The sequence below is a fragment of the Protomyctophum bolini genome (genome assembly GCF_963924005.1).
Source record: "Protomyctophum bolini genome assembly, chromosome: 20".
Classification (NCBI taxonomy): Eukaryota; Metazoa; Chordata; class Actinopteri; order Myctophiformes; family Myctophidae; genus Protomyctophum; species Protomyctophum bolini.
This window is the reverse complement of record NC_137881.1, coordinates 612,617-633,526: the sequence shown is the minus strand read 5'-3', so window position 1 is coordinate 633,526 and position 20,910 is coordinate 612,617. Positions and strand designations below refer to the sequence as shown.

Sequence of the window (20,910 nt, the reverse complement as noted above, 5' to 3'; positions counted from 1 at the left end):
TTCACAGTATGTAGAATGGTTACATTTCATTATATTTCACAGTATGTAGAATGGGTACATTTCATTATATTTCACAGTATGTAGAATGGGTACATTTCATCATATTTCACAGTATGTAGAATGGGTACATTTCATTATATATTTCACAGTATGTCAATCAATCAATCGTTATTATTAAAGTTCATTTTAGACCGGAACCAAACATTGAGGGCTTGATGTTCCTCCCAGTTGAAGTTAGGCTCGCACCTACTTCCGTTCCAAGATCCTATTGCCCGAAGGGATGGTCACGCTGTGATTGGTTAGTCACTTGGTTAGTTAATATTTATCATATTATAGACATATTGTCCATAGACAGATGACGGTTTGTTTTAAACTAATATAAATACGTTTATATGTAATAGAATAAATAGATATGATTTTATATGTATATCGATACATCTATCTTGAGTTTAATGAACGCGCTGTTGCCTAGCAACCAACTTAAGCAGCCAATCCCAGTGTGGGCTGATCCCTCCGGGCTATGGGGGCGTCAGCAGCAACGTTGCAGCAGTGAAAACAAACGGTGGAAGGAACGCTAGCTAACCGTTTAGCGGCGAAATTAACAGACTGTCGCTTTAATCACTTCATTTCAACGTTAAACTCTTAACTGCGTTAGGAAGTTAAATTTAATATAAATTACTCAGAATAAACATGGAGACCAGGCAGCGGTGGCCGAGTGGATTGCGGAGCGGTCTAGATACCGGAAGGTCGCCAGTTCGAATCAGCGATCCGACACGTTAAAATTACCACCGTTGAAGTGCCCTTGGACAAGGCATTGAACCTCTACCATGAAATGTTCCATGTGGGCCTGGCTGTAAACAAGTATCTGATGCTTAGTCCAGTTACCCTTGGTAAACTTGATTTACCAGAAAGCATTTCTTCTTCTTCTTCGACCATTCTGGAGCAGCAGCGTCGCTACCACGAGGAGAAAGAGAGGCTAATGGATGCTAAAGCTAAAGAGATGCTACACAAGAAGAGCACGGTATGCAGTTAGCCCCTCTCGGAACCCTACATAAAGCTTTTATGAAATTTGATTGTCGCTTTATAAAGTAATCAAAGTGTCAGAAACTTTACTACATTTGGGTTCTGCTTGCGGGGCTAGGTATGCAGTATGCTACATGCTAATGTTTATACTGTTATACTGTTAATACACACACACACACACACACACACACACCAGTTTTATTATTATTATGCCATAATGTCACTTATTACACATGTTTGTTTATTTTGAGAGAGAAATGGAACCAGATGGAATGTGGTTCCATTTGTACACAAAGAGTTACAGAGCTGTAAGTGTCCATTTGGTTCCATGTATTACACTCTCAGAGTCACAGACCCATAAGGGTCCATTTGGTTCCATGTTTACACTCTGTTACAGACCTGTAAGGTTCCATTCGTTACACTCTCAGAGGTACAGACCCGTAAGGGTCCATTTGGGGACCGCTTACAACCTTTACGACAGTGTGTGGGTTTATAAATCCGTTACGTGTGTGTGTGTGTGTGTGTGTGTGTGACTGTGTGAGATAAACATTGAACTAATATAACATATTTCCATTATTTTCAGCTCAGAGAACAGATCAACTCAGACCATCGAACCAGAGCCATGTTGGATGTAAGCAGCAAAATATCTATTTCATTGTCTATTAGATAGATAGATCTTTATTTGTCATTGCAACGTGTACAACGAAATTAAAAGTGCCAACCAATCAGTGCATTATATCACAAACAACCTATACAAGCTAAAACAAAACACACATGACTTCTTGTTATTGCACAACCCCAGCAGCATAATGCACAAACATGTAATTCCATCTATTATCGCACAACAACAAACCCTTATTGTACTTTAAGATAGCAGATAAAAAAAACTAAAAGTGTCGCAGTAACAGATAATTTTTTAGCAGCATTGAGTGCAACTACCGCTGTGGGATAGAAGCTATTACTGAATCTGTTGGTCTTGGACTTGATCACTCTGTACCGTCTGCCTGATGGCAGCAGTTCAAACAGTGAGTGAGCGGGGTGGGAAGTGTCTGTCATAATGTTCAGAGTTTTTTTATGACAGCGGTCTCTGTGTAGTTCTTCCAGTGTGGGGAGAGGGCAGCCAACGATCTTCTGTGCTGTATTTATGACCCCCTGGAGCTTTTTCCTCTGCGCCACTGTACAGCTGGTGTACCACACACATATACAGTACGTCAGTATGCTCTCTATGGAGCACCGATAGAACGACACCAGCAGTCTCTGTGTGATGTTGTTCCCCCTGAGCACCCTCAGGAAGTAGAGTCGCTGCTGGGCCTTCTTCAGCAGCTCAGAGGTGTTTGTGCTCCAGGTCAAGCCCTCCTCCATGTGGACTCCTAGAAACCGGCAAGAGGACACCCTCTCCACACAGTCCCCATTTATGAACAGGGGTGGAATGACAGTTTTTTTCCTCCTGTAGTCTATGACCAGCTCCTGGGTCTTGGACGTGTTCAAGAGCAGATTGTTTTCTCTGCACCAGTCTGTCAGCTGCACTACCTCATTAATTCATATGTTGGATGTAAGCAGCAAAATATCTATTATTTAATATGGAATTAATGCAGAATTGAGCTCAGTTAATATCACACACTGTGACACTGAGCTTGTAGATCTGCTATTTTAGAAAAAAATCAAGAAAATGTGGTGGATGTCTTTGAATATATATATATATATTCTTTCAGATGGAATGTCTTTTTTTATGTTTTTTTTCCCGGCTTTCACCTTTATTTTATTTTTATAGAGGGACAGACGGTAGGCTGACAGGAAATAGGGGGGAGAGATGGGGGGGGGGTGACATGCAGTAAAGGCCGTTGGGATTGGGAGTTGAACCCGCGGCACACTGCCAGGCTCGGAATACCGGCCAAGGTGCCTGGACCGCTGAGCCACGGCCCAGAGGGAATGTTTTTAACTCTGGGGGGGTCCCTGGAACAACATATTTTCAGATGGGGGTCGGCGGCCAATTATTACATATGTTTTTGGGGGTCCTTGACATTTATTTTTCAGTTCAGTTTATTTTCGGAAGGAGGACATGCATTCATAACCTGACGCTGCCAGATGAGGGCGGTATTGGGGAAACATATTCCCCAACACAACACTCATCTGGGATCTCTGACGGAGTTGAGCTGAGTCAGATCTGCTTCGTACCGAACCAATCAGCGTGAGCTAAAGGCGGGATATGTGCAAAAGCGGATGTGACGGTATATAGACACGTCGATATGATTGGTTGTGTTTGCACGCCCACACGGTGATAGACAGACCCTCCCATCCAATCATCTACCAAGTATCTTGAAAAAAAGGAACAGCCCCGTCATCGAATTTGCTTCCGCGATCCCAGATCCAAATAAGCTGTGAAACAAATTTGTGTAGCAAGCTTTTTGGATCTGGCAGCGTCAGGTTAATACATTCATACATTGCACACAGATTCCAACATTTTTAATTTTAATTTTTTCTTTTCTTTTTATATGTTTTTTATAGTGTCCATAGGTCCTGACATGAAAATGAATGTGGAGAACGGCTGACATACAAACATGGTTTTTCAGAAAACTGTCAGAATTTAGAAGGCATTTGTAGAATCATTCTCGGGTCTAAATGGGTTAATGTAATATAGATTATAATACGTTATATTATAAATGCATCCATCGTAATAATATGTTTAATCATAAATGTTTCCATTCTGTACAGCGATACATGGAGGTGAGCTCCAGTCTCAGGGATTCCTACGAAGACAAAGACGGGTAAGAGACTAAACCCTAACATTACAGTACGGTACAGTACGGTACAGTACAGTACAGTAGGTTTTAGGTTTATTTATTTAGCACGTAGTACAAAAAATAGACAATAACATATCAAAGAACAGATGGTTTAAACAGATTAAAAGTTAATTAACCCTTTTAGGCCTAAGGCCGATTCTAAAAACGCCTCTAAATCCTGACCTAAGGTTTCTGAAAAACTTCAAATATTTATATAGCAGCATCAAAAAAATTACATTTTTGAATACTGTACATACTGTACAGAACCCAAATATGGGTGCCCGGCCTGAGGGGGTAAGATACCAATAGGGGTTCCCGCCCAGAATGGGTTAAGAACAATACAAAAGTCTACAAAACACAGACTGCACAAAAAAGGGAAATAAACAATACAACAACAAACGCACAAAAGAAAATATAACACATCAAAGTAAATCATGTAATCTACAGGGAGGAAGAAATAAGATATTTCGTACAGTACAGTACAGTACAGTACAGTACAGTACCATGACCATTCCTACGAAGACAAATAATAATAAATAAATAATAAGCTAGCCGTGTGTATGTGTGTGTGCGCGCTGTATGGTTTACGTCAAGTCACGAAATCACTTGTTGCTGTGGATCGCTATGACACAGAGCTATGCTGGGACAGTCACAGAACAGATTAGTTGCAGCTCAGCATTGCAAAAATATTCCTATCAGCAACAGCAACTGGCCCGCTCTCTGTGAGGCATGAACTAAACTCAGTTGATCATGCTGAAATAATCTGATGCGAGACAACGGCTGCGCCTCCACTTCCAATCTAGAATTAATTATACGTCGCCGTACTGCGGAGCGCGTGCAGCAAATAGCCGATCTACAAGCTTACAGCGCGTCGTCGCGCATTGTTTATGGACGCGTTCATGACTCGTTTCTGTCGCATCATAAGATACTAATGTAACGGGTAAAATAATCACTGAGATCAACTCGGAGCAACGCTGTTTGCCTGAGCCTGGGAGCTCACTACACTATGGTAGGCAGAGAGGGACAAGACAGGCGAACATGACTGATGATACATTACAATAGCGAAAGGGGCCATCTTGTGGTGATAGACCAGACCTGGGCATTGTACGGCCCGCCAATAAAGTTAAGATGTTTTAAGATGCTGCCGTATGGCGTTGTTGCGCCCAGAATGTGGCATGCTTCTGAAGTTCAGAAAGCTTGGGCGATGCGCCGTGAGCTTGTGGATCGTCTGTTTTCGGCACACGAGTCGATCGACGTACCGTTGAACCACAAAGTAAATCTGGCAGAACGAACGTGCACACGTCAACATACAGCGCCTGCCAGGCTGCCAAGTCTCAACAATACCATCACTGGTTGGCTTATTATTGTTTTCAGAACGTTGTTGTTTAATGGTTGTGACTCACTCATCTCTCGATAGTAAGCAGCGCGCCATGGGTTGTGAAAGTGGCACCTCCAGTGTCCTTCGAATGGAACTATTAAGAGAGCTACCTCTAATGTTCTCATTGTTAAAAGAAAATGCTAGTATTTACAGGACTTGTAACTTAAACAAAAACATAGTTTTTAACTGGGAAAGGAAACGTCTCAAGCCTGCAAGTAGCATGTGAAGTGAGGGGTGCTCTTATTGTACATCATCATGATGTAAAATAGTCACTCTGCCTATAATTCGAGTCAAATGTTTCACATTTAGTTTACCATTGCTTTGCAAAACAATGCCATTTACTGCTATTTATATAGAAATAAAATTATCATGCATAATTAAGTTCAGCCTTTTGGCCCGGCCCTCCAAAATATTTTCTGTTTCTCATTTGGCCCCTTGGGAAAAATAATTGCCCACCCCTGCGATAGACTGTAATAGAGCGCCGCAGGCCCGCCCCCTTTCAGAAAAGCGAGTGGCCCAGGAAATGAAACTCCAATGCATTCTTCCATCGGCACTTCTAATATAATTTATTTAAATACGGCTACGCCGCGGACAAAGCCAATTCGGATCGTGACAAATCATGACAATGAACACAATGTTTTGGGCCGATCAAATAATTTATAAGACGAAAAACAAAACAAATAGTGTTGTCTCCTGACTTTCTTTTCTTCTTTCTAATGATTTGATCGGCCCAAAACATGTGTTCATTGTCATGATTCGTCACGATCCGAATTGGCTTTGTCCGCGGCGTAACCGTCTTTAAATAAATTATATTAGAAGTGCCGATGGGAGAATGCATTGGAGTTTCATTTCCTGGGCCACTCGCTTTTCTGAAAGGGGGCGGGCCTGCGGCGCTCTATAGCAGTCTCTGATTAACAAAATGAAATAATGCGACTGCATGGCCACGTTAAAATGTATTAGACGGTAAAACCGAAAAACAGGGTATTTTGGCAATAGTAAACCGGGGTTTTAAAATGTCCCAAACCGCCCAACCTTAGATTATACCCCCCCTCCCGATCATGAAACAGATTTTGAATATTTGCTGGTAATTTATGGTTCTTGGCTTTGTACATTGTTACTGCTGTCTGGTACGCTACAATGTCTGTGAATTTGAGCAATTTTGACTGTAAAAAAAGTGGATTTGTGTGTTCCAGATAACCAACCTTGTGAATAGTCCTTATTGCTCTCTTTTGCAAAATGACAAGTCAATGAATTGATGTTTTGTAGTTGCTACCCCATACCTCAGCACAGTAATGGAAATATGGCAAGACTAAGGAACAGTAGAGGGTGTGAAGTGACTTAAGATCTAGAACCAGTTTTGCTTTATTTATGACTGCTATACTTCTAGCTACTTTATGTGTTTGTGATGTGTGTTTTCCAGCTAAGCCCATTGTCAATAAATTGTCACACCTAGAAATTTGTTTTCGTGCACCCATTCAATAGCAACCCCATCTATTTGGATATGAGTGTTAGTAGTATGATAATGATATGATAATGATATGATAACTGTACTGGTGGATATGATACTGTATAGATGTATATGGAGGTGCCACACTAAAACCGTGGATTTTATTTTGGCGTCGATTGAGACAAAGTTGGAAACCACTGGAGAAGCTTGCTAGGATTTGCTTGTACCGGTACTTGTGTGTGTGTGTGTGTGTGTGTGTGTGTGTGTGTGTGTGTGTGTGTGTGTGTGGACTCCAGCAGTGTGTCAGACCACTAGATGCTCAGTGAGACTCGATCAACGAGCATAAATGACCTGAGTGAAGCATCTATTCTCCCACACACACACACGCTGCCTCACACACACACTAACCCTTTACACTCAGTTAAAGAGCTAATTAGGGTCCATTTGGTTACCAACTCCATTTAGCTGGGGACCACCTGGAACCCCCTCAAGGACCACTGGTTTAAGCGTTTAAGCCGTGATGTTTGGATGATACTGATGAAGATGTTGTGTCTATTCCTGCAGATAAACCAAGATGGGAGCGTACAAGTACATGCAGGAGTTGTGGCGCAAGAAGCAGTCGGACGTGATGCGTTTCCTGCTGCGAGTCCTTTGCTGGCAGTACCGCCAACTGTCCAACCTCCACAGAGCCCCCCGACCCACCAGGCCCGACAAGGCCTGCAGGCTGGGGTACAAGGCCAAGCAGGGTGAGTGTTTACTGGGTCTGTAGGCTGGGCTACAAGGCCTAGCAGGGTGAGTGTTTACTGGGTCTGTAGGCTGGGCTACAAGGCCAAGCAGGGTGAGTGTTTACTGGGTCTGTAGGCTGGGCTACAAGGCCAAGCAGGGTGAGTGTTTACTGGGTCTGTAGGCTGGGATACAAGGCCAAGCAGGGTGAGTGTTTACTGGGTCTGTAGGCTGGGCTACAAGGCCAAGCAGGGTGAGTGTTTACTGGGTCTGTAGGCTGGGCTACAAGGCCAAGCAGGGTGAGTGTTTACTGGGTCTGTAGGCTGGGATACAAGGCCTAGCAGGGTGAGTGTTTACTGGGTCTGTAGGCTGGGATACAAGGCCTAGCAGGGTGAGTGTTTACTGGGTCTGTAGGCTGGGATACAAGGCCTAGCAGGGTGAGTGTTTACTGGGTCTGTAGGCTGGGATACAAGGCCTAGCAGGGTGAAGGCTCATACATAGTCTGGATTTACGGTGGTGGGGTGACCACCGAACTACAACATGACGTCACGAGCCGCGGTGATCAGCAAACCACCGCCACCGCTCAGGCCCTTCTCTCTGTTTTTACTCACCACCGCTCAGCGTTATTTCAGCTCCGGTGATCAGCTCACCACCGAAAATCCAGACTATGAATAGGCCTTAAGTGTTTACTGGGTACATTAAACTCTGTAGGCTGTTTTTAACTCATCTTTGCTTCTGGGAGGTCCCTGGAACGACATATTTTCAGATGGGGGTCGGCGCCCATTTAAATAGTTTTTGGGGTCCTTGACATGAAATAGTTACACATTATGTAGAATGTGGTCCTAAATGGGTTACTGTGTTCTATTCCAACAGGCTACGTCATTAGCGTATGTTTTCTTTTGTTCCAACAGGCTACGTCATTAGCGTATGTTTTCTTTTGTTCCAACAGGCTACGTCATTAGCGTATGTTTTCTTTTGTTCCAACAGGCTACGTCATTAGCGTATGTTTTCTTTTGTTCCAACAGGCTACGTCATTAGCGTATGTTTTCTTTTGTTCCAACAGGCTACGTCATCTACCGTATCCGCGTGCGCCGTGGCGGTCGTAAACGCCCCGTGCCGAAGGGAGCCACCTACGGCAAGCCCGTTCACCACGGAGTCAACCAGATCAAGTTCGCCCGCAGCCTGCAGTCCACCGCTGAGGTGAGTCTGACCCTAACCGGTTAGTCGACCGTTAAGAAACATCCGGATATTATTATCAGCTTTAACGGTTAATTTGCATAATAATAAATGCGTGTTCTGATCTTAAATCCCTTTATTTTAGATCGTTTTTAGTAATAGTACAACATAAACATTACAGAGACTGTAGTTGTCACTGTACAATACTTTAAAACAGTTGTCATGTTGCACACATGCCTAAAATTGCTCTTATTTGCGCCGCCCAGCTTGTCACACTCCAGGCTGCATGAACAGCGCTCTGGCTCTGTTTTCTGCCCCCTCAATGTCCCCGTTCTCTGTTGTACTTCAATGGCTAGTTGGCGACAAGCCTACAACGGTAGCGTTGCGGTAGTCAAAATGTAAGCGAGTGACAGGCTGACAGCGAGACGAGATTAACACATGTCGACCGTATCAATGCAGAGACCTACATTATTAAATCCATTATTGGCCATTTGGCCTGGAGGGAGAACGTTTACAGCCGCTGTCGCTTCCTCCTCAACCTCCTCCTCCTATCCGTCTCCCGAGTCCCCACACTAGCACGGCTTACGGCTATCAAGTTAGCCATGTGCTATCGATGTTTGAGGGTTTTCTCGTCAGCGAAAAGTCAACAAACAGAACACGGTGACATGCATGCTGATCTTCCTTAATAATAAAAAAAGGCTTAGCCCATGCGTCCAGTGGCTTTATAGGTATAGGTTGCTTAGATCTGGACTGGATTTATTTATGTTTTGGACTAGAACCGGCGGACCTCTGTACTGTAGACGCGCAGATGCATGCATCATGCAGATGCGAATATGCGATGCGTTGTTTATTGATGATTAAGCCTACAACAATTTATATTGTTAAATGTTGCTTTTTAGTTTGTCTTTTAAAAAGGAGCATAAATAAATGTATACCATTCGTCTACCAACTTTAATTATGCAGCCTATACATCATGCATATTACATTTGGGGTAGCGGTAGCCTATTAAAAAAGAAAATAAATCAACCACTATCCGTTAATGACCCGGTTAATCCTATCGGCTAACCGGCTGGGAAACTATCCGTTACTGACATCCCTAGTAGTAGTGTGGACGTACACACAGCCTGCAGTCCACCGCTGAGGTGAGTCTGACCCTAACCTGGGATAGTGTACAGTAGTAGTGTGGATGTACACACAGCCTGCAGTCCACCGCTGAGGTGAGTCTGACCCTAACCTGGGATAGTGTACAGTAGTAGTGTGGATGTACACACAGCCTACAGTCCACCGCTGAGGTGAGTCTGACCCTAACCTGGGATAGTATACAGTAGTAGTGTGAAAGTTTTTCAGATGTAGGAGCGTTTGGTACTGTGGACTGAACTGAAGATGGACATCTAACATCGTTTAGTCAGACGGGACGAGACAGGACATTGTATCGTTGGTACTAAACGTAACGAGGAAGAGGTTTGTTAGTTTCTGTGCTGAAGGAAAACCAGTGCTATTACCATCTCTATTGCTGTGTTCACACTACACAGGCAGATGCAAAGACGTTAATTCTCAATTAGCTGCAATTTGCAACTGTAGGGTTTTTTTAATAATGGGACTAATCTAGAGTTTCAATACCTTCCATTGACTCCCCATTCATCCAAACTGCATCTGCGATCTGCTTAAACGTTAAACTCACCAACGTTGCAGCTGTAGGGGAAGGCTTGAATTATCCTCTTTCAATCCGTAGAGCTTTTGTTTCTTAAAAAATCCACCGTAGAGTGTAGACATGTTATGAGCTACTTCATGTCAAGAAATTCTGTGCCGGTGTGTTGGAGTTTGGAAGTCACTGAACGGCCCTGCGTTCCACCTGTTTAGAATTTGCACATAATGCAGGAGGCAGCAGCGCGACCCCATAATAAAAATGAGTGCTGCCAAACTGCAACACTTTGAAAAATAAAAAGAATCACCTGCACAGAATTTATTGACAGAAAGTAGCTCATCATAACATGTCTACGTGGATTTTTATGAAACAAACCCTTTGCAGATTGAAAGAGGATAATTAAAGGTTTCCCTACAGCTGAAATGTTGGTGAGTTTAATGTCGTTTAATACAAGCAGATTGCAAAAGCAATTTGGATGAATGAGTTGTCAATGGAGGGTATTGTGGGGCACGGTGGCACAGTTGGTAGTGCTGTCGCCTCACAGCTAGAAGGTCCTGGGTTCGATTCCCGCTCGGGGCGCCGTGGGTGCTGGCGGCGTGTTTCCTCCTCCGCGTCATCAGTGCCCATACCCGAAGGCGGGGTTGGCGAAAGGGCCTTTCTGTGTGGAGTTTGCATGTTCTCCCTGTGTCCCCTAGGGTAGGTACCCTCACAAAAACATGCAGTAATCCTGGTCTCTAAACTGCCTCCCCCTGGCCAGCTAGGGCGCCTGATGGAGGGGAAAGGAACTGGTTGGAATAACGTGTTCCTTCCACGCGCTACGTCCAACCAGGGAAACTCCCCCCTGTCAGGTGTAAAGGAGCAACTTGGACAGGAAAGGAAGCATGAGTTAAGTCCGTTGCTCTCCCCAGGTTGGCGGAGGGTGTGTAGAGCCCAGGATCACATTAGATGATTGACACAGGGGTGAAAAATTGATTCATCCATTATAAAAAAATATCTAGAGTTGCAAAACTGCGGCAAATTTTTAATGGAAATTGGAAGCCATCGACATGAAGATGCAAAGTTACAAAACATTGAGCTGGTTTACAAATATACAGAGCTTTATATCTGCCTGTGTGAACGCAGCATAACACGATGGAACAGCAGCCTGTGATGTAGGAGAATGGTGTAAAACTGTTGCACACGTTTCGACAGAATATAGTTCTTATATTCTACATTATATAAACCTGTATTGTGTCAAAACGTTGGGGAAATAAAAGGTAGTGGTTTCATTGTGGCTACGAGCTGACCTTCAGTCAAATCGCTGCTGCTGGTCACTAAACTAATCTTCAAATTTCTATTTCTATAGCGGATCTACAAGCTCAGTGTGTCACATTTTGACAGTGTGAGCTTGTAGATTTTCAGCTTTTGCTACTTCTGCAGATGAGATTAGATTTGTAGATTTAGTTTTTGTGGAAGTGCTTTAATGTGTAAATATTGAACCGATGAAAAGTATTCCATTTCCCGTTGGCTTCATTTTCCCATAGCTTTATTTGAATGGCTCTGAAGCTGGAGTGCAGGGGACTGTTGCTGTGGGGACTGGTTGTGCACAGAGCCCATGGGACTGTCTGTGTGGGGCTGGTTGTGCACAGAGCCCATGGGACTGTCTGTGTGGGGCTGGTTGTGCACAGAGCCCATGGGACTGTCTGTGTGGGACTGGTTGTGCACAGAGCCCATGGGACTGTCTGTGTGGGACTGGTTGTGCACAGAGCCCATGGGACTGTCTGTGTGGGGCTGGTTGTCCACAGAGCCTGTGGTGGGCAAGAGTAACTGACATTCTGTGTTATTCCTGTGGTTCTATAGGAGCGTGCTGGTTGTAGAAGGTTCATGTCAGGGTGTTTGACAGTATTTTTCCTGTCTTCCTAAAGAAGTGTAACTGACAGTATTTTTCCTGTCTTCCTATAGAAGTGTAACTGACAGTATTTTTCCTGTCTTCCTATAGAAGTGTAATTGACATTGTGTATTTCTTCGTATCGGGGCGTGCTGGTTGCATGGCTGCACTGTAGTTGCTAAACATTACTACATAAAGAAATGTGACACCTGGAGTCATAACTACTACATTAATACATACAAGAATAACTAAATGAATTGGGCAGCCAACCAGTGCTGCACCATTCTGGCTCACATTTAGAAATTAATCTAAAATCTAGATCTCAATCAGATTAATTGTGCAGCACTAGCTGGTTGTAGAGGGCTGCTGATGAGGTGTTTTTGTAATCCTATCTTCCTTTGGCATTGATAAAAAGATAGGCTTTGAAAGATTTTATCCATCCTTGCATGGATTACAGTTCTCATTCGCCACGACTGATTTCACTCATTTGGATTCCAGAGAAAACCAGCAGGTCTTCTGTGACTCCATGCTGCTGCGCACCGAGAATGGCAGATCTAGCTTGTAGATCAGCTATATTTTCGGTCATTAGTTATTTTAAGATGAAAGAGTATTTGACGTGATCAAAACTAGCAATAGAATCATCTCTCAGAAACACGAATGGTCTCACACAAAATGTCATGAGTTCTTCAGCTGGTCGGCCTAAAACCTCATTACGTTATCGGTCTTGAGATTAAATGTTTTATTTATTCCATGAGAGGTATAACTGACACTGTGTATTTCCTGTCCTCTCATTGGTTGTAACTCACACTGTACTTTTCCTCTCCTCCAACAGGAGCGTGCCGGGCGTCACTGCGGCGGCCTGCGCGTGCTCAACTCCTATTGGGTGGGAGAAGACTCCACCTACAAGTTCTTCGAGGTGATCCTGATCGACACGTTCCACAAGGCCATCCGTCGCAACCCCGACACCCAGTGGATCACCAAGGCGGTGCACAAGCACCGCAGAGACTCCAGACCTCTACATATATTTTCTGTTCACTGAAGAGCAGCAACTGCCAATTAATTTGTTTATAGATTCAAGCTTGCTTTGTCATTCTTTCCAACTGCAGCAGCAGGAAAAAAACTATTGTTTCTCCTAGTTAAAAGACAACACAGGCTCATACAAGAATAAATATATCAAGTGCAAGACAATACTCTGAATATAAATACGTCATAAAAAGAAGTTTATACAGCAGAATGTATCTACAAAGACCTTTATATAATGGTTTAAACGGCTTCAGTTCACAATCCTTACACTGCTGATGGTGAAAAGGCCTTTACCTCTACACTTTATTTTCTGTGGTTTGGTTTCCCATTCAATTCAAACTACCAGTTTGATTATGTTGTACATCAAACGGAAAATAATTTAAAGTTAAACTAGAGTGTTAAGATGTGACCAGAAGGAAATTAAAGAAAATGTATTCCTGCTCATTGGACGTCCAATAATTATAAATTCAAGAAATCCAATTTCCAATGAATGTTATCGGTCGGTCACTAGCTTTCTGTTTCTCTATCACAGTTACTGACATGTGGATGAAACAGCAGACGCAGGACATCGACTCTGCTTTGGACCCGGAGAGCAAAGACCGCTCGTCTGAGAAACTGCAGCCGCCGTCTGTGTCCGTGAGCCATCACCAACACCACTGAGGGGAGGAGATTGTGTTTTCAGCCAGGTTGGCATTTAATGCTCCTCCCACCTCCGGTGAACTCTCACATTTCTGACATTGAGGCACAGGAACACTTTGGTCACTTTATTTTATATAAAGTATATTTATTGGTTTTTCACTTGGGTCACTTTGTGAGTGTGTGTTGGTGTTTCTCGCTTATCAAATCAAGGAGACAACAAGATAAATCAGGTCTGTGTGTTCAGACTGGCAGCTGAATCCAGTCTGAATCAGATCTGTGCAAGATCCAGATTGGAATGCGATCTGTTTAAATAACTAAACACAAAACAAGTCACATGGAATCCGATTTATATTGCGTTCAGACTGAGACGGATCTCCTGAATGAGATTTGAATCAGACTTGAAACCACCTCTGAATGTGGCTCAAGTCGCATTTGTAAAAATCGGATTCCACTTGTTTGTGTTTAGACAAATCAGATTCCAGTCTGGATGTGGCACAGATCTGATTCAGATTATTTTTTTTCCTTCTCAAAAACGTTTGAAGCGCAATTAATTGCAATTAATATTGTTAATAATAGTAATAATAATAATAATAAAACTTTAGTTGTATAGCACCTTTCATGACATGAAATGCAGCTCAAAGTGCTTTACAGAGCAATGGAGGGGAAAAAAAGAAAAGGAAGGCAATACAGTGAGGACATGAATAACAAAAAATAAATTTTCAATTAAAATAAATGTTGTAGTGGGTCTTGAGCTGTGCTTTAAAAATGTCTACAAAGAGGCTTCCTGACGAAGGTACAGTGGGAGCTTGTTCCATGCCGTCGGCCCGTAGAAGCAAAAAGCTGCTGGTGAGATCTCCAAATATAGTTGCTCTGTGGATTTATTTTAAAATTCACGTCTCCCCAAGAATCTCCTTTAGTTCACTTTAGTATGTGTGCCAAAAGTGTGCCTTTGAGCCCTGCTTTACAGTGAAACTCAACAGGGAGACTATCTTACATCATACATGTATATTATTTTTAATCTATGGAGCAACTATTGGACAACAGACACGAATATGTGTAGTTACATTGTGGCATGGAAACCACACAGCTCAAAGCTCCACCAATAAACATAATATGTCTTTGCACGTTAAGTAATCTGGTGTGGTGAGTTATTATGAATAATAGTCAGGTTTTCTTTTTTTTTTCTTTTCAGTTAACCCATTTAGGCCTGATGTCGAAATTTAACAAATGTCTGAAATACCTCATGTTTCTCTATCAGTGGTGCTCAATATTTCATGTCGACGACCCCCAGAATTATGTTTATTTGGCCACCGACCCCCATCTGAAAATATGTTGTTCCAGAGACCTCCCCAGAAGCAAATGTATGAGTTAAAAATGTTCGCTCTGAAAGAATATATATTTATTCAAAGATTTGCACCACATTTTCACGATTTTTCAAAAATAGCAGACCTACAAGCTCGCTGCCGCGCTATGAGCTTGTAGATCTCCTATTTTTCAACAGCTAGTTGAAAAGTTAAATTATTGTTAAACAAGATGTCTACACAATTAGAGCATGTAGAACAGTAGAATAGTTGTCATTTTCATCGTTTGCCTGTTATGCCTGGTTAAATGTCATCAAATGGTGGTCCGTGGCTCATATGCTGAATAAATAATATAACTTGATATGAAAAGGGTAAGGCGATACTGCTCAAAGAACATAGATCTCTGTTTTTGTTAGCATCGGCCTATAGACGGGTCTGCAGAGCGGTGCCCTGCAGGCAATCGGCATCAAATGAAGCACAGCTTGACACAGACAAAAATGAACCGATCTACAAGCTCACAACGTGCTGCGGAGTGATCCTATGTCCTAGGATAGGTGGTCTAGTAGCAAAGATTTGGCACAACGTTTGTATGTATGTATGGATGGTTCTAGACCTGTTACTGGTCTTCTCCACTTGAGGGCGACACAGACCGTAGAATAAAAACGGATTCAGCTCTGTCTTTCACAATCTAAACTCATCGTCAAATAAAATAAAAACGGCGCCCTGTTTTCCTTTGAGGGTGACGGATGCCGTCGAATAATAACAGAGAGACTTAACTTAGCAAGGGATGCTTTTTAAACCAGTAGAAATCTTTAGGGACAAACGGCAGCATGTTTCCTTCTCAAAACTGTTTTAAATAGTCTAGAAGCTTCAGATATTAACATGGTGACATCCACTATGAATATGAATGTTATAACACTAGTTTAACTAACTAATTTAAAATAATCCATTCGTAAAACAAATAACCAACTAATTTAAAATAATCCATAAACATATATTATATAACTAAAACGTTATCTCACACTTTACATCGGTATATTTATTTACCTTCGTATCATAATTATAATCCTCGGTAGGCGAACACGGATCCTCGTACATACCAGCCTTACGTTACCATTCGGCTAAAGAGCCAGATCTAATAGGTAGATGTGTGCCACCCACTATAGCCTACATTGAAGGTGTAGTGTGCTGTAAATAGCGGATCTACAAACCCACAGCGCGTCTCTGATGCAGCTCGTTGTGGGCTTGTAGCTCTGACGATAGCGCCCCTGGTGGTTAGTCTACCAACTTTGTGTAATGTAAATGTCCGTGTGTTTTTTATTAGTAATTGAATATTAGGACCACAATGGAAACACTGTTATCCTTTAGACCAAAGTCTCACTTTAAATCTGTGCTATATATATTTTTCATCTAATAAACTAACTAAAAAAATAGCGAAATAACGAATTAACTATCTAATTTAAAATAATCCATTCATTAACATAATTTAATAATATTTACTTTCGCCCGGTACATTTATGAACCGTCGTATAACGGTGCAGAGCGCCGAAAATAGATCTACAAGCCCACAGGGCGTCGAGGACGCAACGCAACAATCACACTGCTTTAAACTGGGCTGTGATGCAAAATGTATTGAAAGTGGGTATTAACTTAGTAACTTTAGTAATGTGCGTTGTAAAATGAAAGCGTCGAAATTCTGCCGTTAAACGCTGCATTTCCGCTTACTCTTTGAGTACATTAAGGTTCTAACTAGGGTAGGTATTAGTTAGGTTTATAACTGGCTATTTGAGTACATTTAGGCTACACATGTTGCCCTATGAATGCTTCCTAAAACATGCATTCTAAACATACAACACAGCACAGATACAGCAGAATGTAGTCTCTGATGCCACCTGGTGGTGACAACCGACAACTGCAGGATGCGGCAGCGTGTATTTCCATCCGTACGACTCTTGTCGAAAACAGCCGATGTTTGGCTCCGTCTAATCAGCAAATTTAGAATTTCCGGTTTGAGAGGGCTCCGTCTAATGAGCAAATTTAAAATTTCCTGTTTGAGAGCTAGCAAATTTAAGACATCCGGTTGCCTTCAGAATAAAATTATGTTTGGCTCCGTCTTATCGGCAAATTTAGGATTTCCGGTTTGAGAGGGCTCCGTCTAATGAGCAAATTTAAAATTTCCTGTTTGAGAGCTAGCAAATTTAAGACATCCGGTTGCTTTCAGAATAAAATTATGTTTGGCTCCGTCTAATCGGCAAATTTAGGACTTCCGGTTTGAGAGGACTCCGTCTAATGAGCAAATTTAAAATTTCCTGTTTGAGAGCTAGCAAATTTAAGACATCCGGTTGCCTTCAGAATAAAATTATGTTTGGCTCCGTCTAATCGGCAAATTTAGGATTTCCGGTTTGAGAGGGCTCCGTCTAATTAGCAAATTTAAAATTTCCTGTTTGAGAGCTAGCAAATTTAAGACATCCGGTTGCCTTCAGAATAAAGTTAGGGTTATTTAATTAGACAGGGCCTAGCTACGCGCTAGCCGCTAGCTGACCAGCTAGCTGTGTGTCTTCATGACCTAAAAACGACACTTTATTTGTTGTAAAACTTTCTTTTTTTGAATCGACAGTTTGTGTTAAATAATCTTCAATTTTTTAGAACAACAATGAAACACTTAAACACGTATTAATATAATATCCATGAAGATAGCATAAAGCTAACGATAGCTAAAGCTAACTTTAGCTTTAGTTGATCTTTTAAATGTCCTCCTTAGTATAAATATAATATTAATAATTAATATATACTCTAAGATGTCGTCACTGTTTTGTTGTTCTATTCTTAGAGTATAAAAGTAATATTATTTATCGTAATTATTAATGTCCTCACTATATTATTTACTGCTATTATTTTAATGTTTTATTCCTGCTTTTTTTTCTCCATTCATTTCTCTGTAAAGCACTTTGAGCTGCATTTCATTTCATGAAATGTGCTACAAATAAATAAATAGTTTTATTATTATTATTTTATTAACGCACACTGCGCATGCTCAGTTCCGCTCGCACGACAACAGCCGAGTGACGTAGTTCGGCACTTCGGCTGTTCCCGGCGGTCTGTTGGACACTGTTGGACGGAGAAGTATAACTGTAGCTCTGTCAGAAACACTGTTGGACGGAGAAGTATAATTGTAGCTGTCAGTATAATTCAACCTATGAATTCAACCGCCAGATGGCGCTTTTACCCACTTTTCACTGCATTTTGCAGTGATTACATGCAAACATGTAGACAAAAGCACACAGTGGCGTAGGAACGGTTAGAGACGGAACTGATCTGTTAATTAAAGTGTTTGTTCCAGACTTTTTAACGGCTGCACACCGGATGTTTTCCAAATATCAAAGATGGCGTGGCTCCGTCTTATGAGCTAATTTAGAACTTCCTGTCTGAGAGCTAGCTAATTTAAGACATCCGGTTGCCTTCAGAATAAAATAAGGTTATTTAATTCGTTATTTAAATAATTATTACATTACATTATTAGTATTATTATTACATTACAGTTATTGTAAAGACACACATTATGTTTCTGTGTAAAAATAAGTAATTAAATTACATAAAAAAGTTATCTAAATGGATAAATGCTATTCACTGGAGTGCATGGACTTTATAAAGTGGACACTGGACAAAAGACGGCTCCGCGAGGCAACTATCTGGACATACCCACACGTTCGGGAAGATGTCCTCTACCACCCCACAGTCTCTGCTAAGCGGGAGAGGTGTAAAATTCACAGCAGCAGAGCTTCTACTGGGGTCAATGCAAAAAAAAATACCGTTTCCGGACCCAGAATGGACACTGGACAAAGAGGCCTCCGCGAGGCAACTATCTGGACATACCCACACGTCCGGGGAGATGTCCTCTACCACCCCACAGTCTCCGCTAAGCGGGAGAGGTGTAAAATTCAGAGCAGCAGACCTTCTATTGGGGTCAACACTCAAAAAAGTGCCGTTTCCAGACCCAGAATGGACACTGGACAAAGAGGCCTCCGCGAGGCAACTATCTGGACATACCCACACGTCCGGGGAGATGTCCTCTACCACCCCACAGTCTCCGCTAAGCGGGAGAGGTGTAAAATTCACAGCAGCAGAGCTTCTACTGGGGTCAATGCAAAAAAAATTACCGTTTCCGGACCCAGACTGGACACTGGACAAAAGACGGCTCCGCGAGGCAACTATCTGGACATACCCACGCGTCCGGGGAGATGTCCTCTACCACACCCCACTCTCCGCTAAGCGGGAGAGGTGTAAAATTCACAGCAGCAGAGCTTCTACTGGGGTCAATGCAAAAAAAAATACCGTTTCCGGACCCAGACTGGACACTGGACAAAAGACGGCTCCGCGAGGCAACTATCTGGACATACCCACGCGTCCGGGGAGATGTCCTCTACCACACCCCACTCTCCGCTAAGCGGGAGAGGTGTAAAATTCACAGCAGCAGACCTTCTATTGGGGTCAACACTCAAAAAAGTGCCGTTTCCAGACCCAGAATGGACACTGGACAAAGAGGCCTCCGCGAGGCAACTATCTGGACATACCCACGCGTCCGGGGAGATGTTTGTACCAAATATCTCCTTCTCTTTGCATCTCAATTGTGTGAGTAGTTCCTCTATAACCGATTGAGTATGTTCTTAAGAGATCATGAATGCAACAGGAGTTGATGAATTAAATGAACTTACTATAATTTCATAATACAAAATCCTTTTCTCTGTTAGTTTAGTCTTAATGATCCCCCCTGTGGCATCCCATGATGATTGTCAGACATGGCTTGCTTGATTTTCTAACGACAGCGGTAGAAAAGTAGTGATTAACAAAACGGATTATACAATATGGATTCGATTCCTTGACTTTGCTGGCAAACAGCTCTTGCCATTCATACATCTTAAAATATTTATTTCCTTTGACTCTTAAGGAGTTTACAGTCTCCCATTCTGAAGACTTCAAAGTAAAGGTAGTAGGTTCAATGGCACTGTGTTTGAAGGGTCCTAATGTAGCACTAGATAGTCCCATGACACTCTGAACAGTACCATCATCTAGACTCAGAGTCTGTACAGACTGATTATGTACAGTGCTATACGAGTGATCTATTTCTACAGCATCTAGACTCAGAGTCTGTACAGACTGATTATGTACAGTGCTCTCATGAAATGCGTGGTGCACAACAACTGGCTTTATAGGCACATGAACACTGCTGGTTTGATTTAAATGTGATTCATCTACACTAGTGCTGTCTTCCTGCACATGAACACTGCTATTCTTTTCAGGCTTTATCGGCTGCACATGAACACTGCTGGTTTGATTTAAATGTGATTCATCTACACTAGTGCTGTCTTCCTGCACATGAACACTGCTATTCTTTTCAGTATATAAAAACGGTAAACGGTAATTTTTTTTGCATTGACCCCAGTAGAAGCTCTGCTGCTGTGAATTTTACACCTCTCCCGCTTAGCGGAGAGTGAGGTGTGGTAGAGGACATCTCCCCGGACGCGTGGGTATGTCCAGATAGTTGCCTCGCGGAGGCCTCTTTGTCCAGTGTCCATTCTGGGTCTGGAAACGGCACTTTTTTGAGTGTTGACCCCAATAGAAGGTCTGCTGCTCTGAATTTTACACCTCTCCCGCTTAGCGGAGAGTGGGGTGTGGTAGAGGACATCTCCCCGAACGCGTGGGTATGTCCAGATAGTTGCCTCGCGGAGCCGTCTTTTGTCCAGTGTCCACTTTATAAAGTCCATGCACTCCAGTGAATAGCATTTATCCATTTAGATAACTTTATTATTATTAATATTATTATTTAATTACTTGTTTTTACACAGAAACATAATGTGTGTCTTATAGCATCATTTAAATGCTTAATTTGTAGTTCTAATGTGCAAATTAA

At 42.3% G+C, this 20,910-nt stretch overlaps 1 protein-coding gene across 1 annotated transcript; it reads left to right on the top strand.

Annotated features, from left to right (window-relative positions):
- The first annotated feature begins 561 nt into the window (after window positions 1-561).
- Window positions 562-13,860, top strand: LOC308334999 (large ribosomal subunit protein eL15-like). Its single transcript, XM_080791926.1, has 6 exons — window positions 562-1,021; window positions 1,607-1,654; window positions 3,736-3,788; window positions 7,193-7,374; window positions 8,415-8,551; window positions 12,872-13,860. The coding sequence occupies exons 4-6, from the start codon at window positions 7,203-7,205 to the stop codon at window positions 13,076-13,078; spliced, it is 516 nt and encodes a 171-aa protein (XP_080648052.1). The 5' UTR covers window positions 562-1,021; window positions 1,607-1,654; window positions 3,736-3,788; window positions 7,193-7,202; the 3' UTR covers window positions 13,079-13,860.
- Window positions 13,861-20,910: the final 7,050 nt, after the last annotated feature.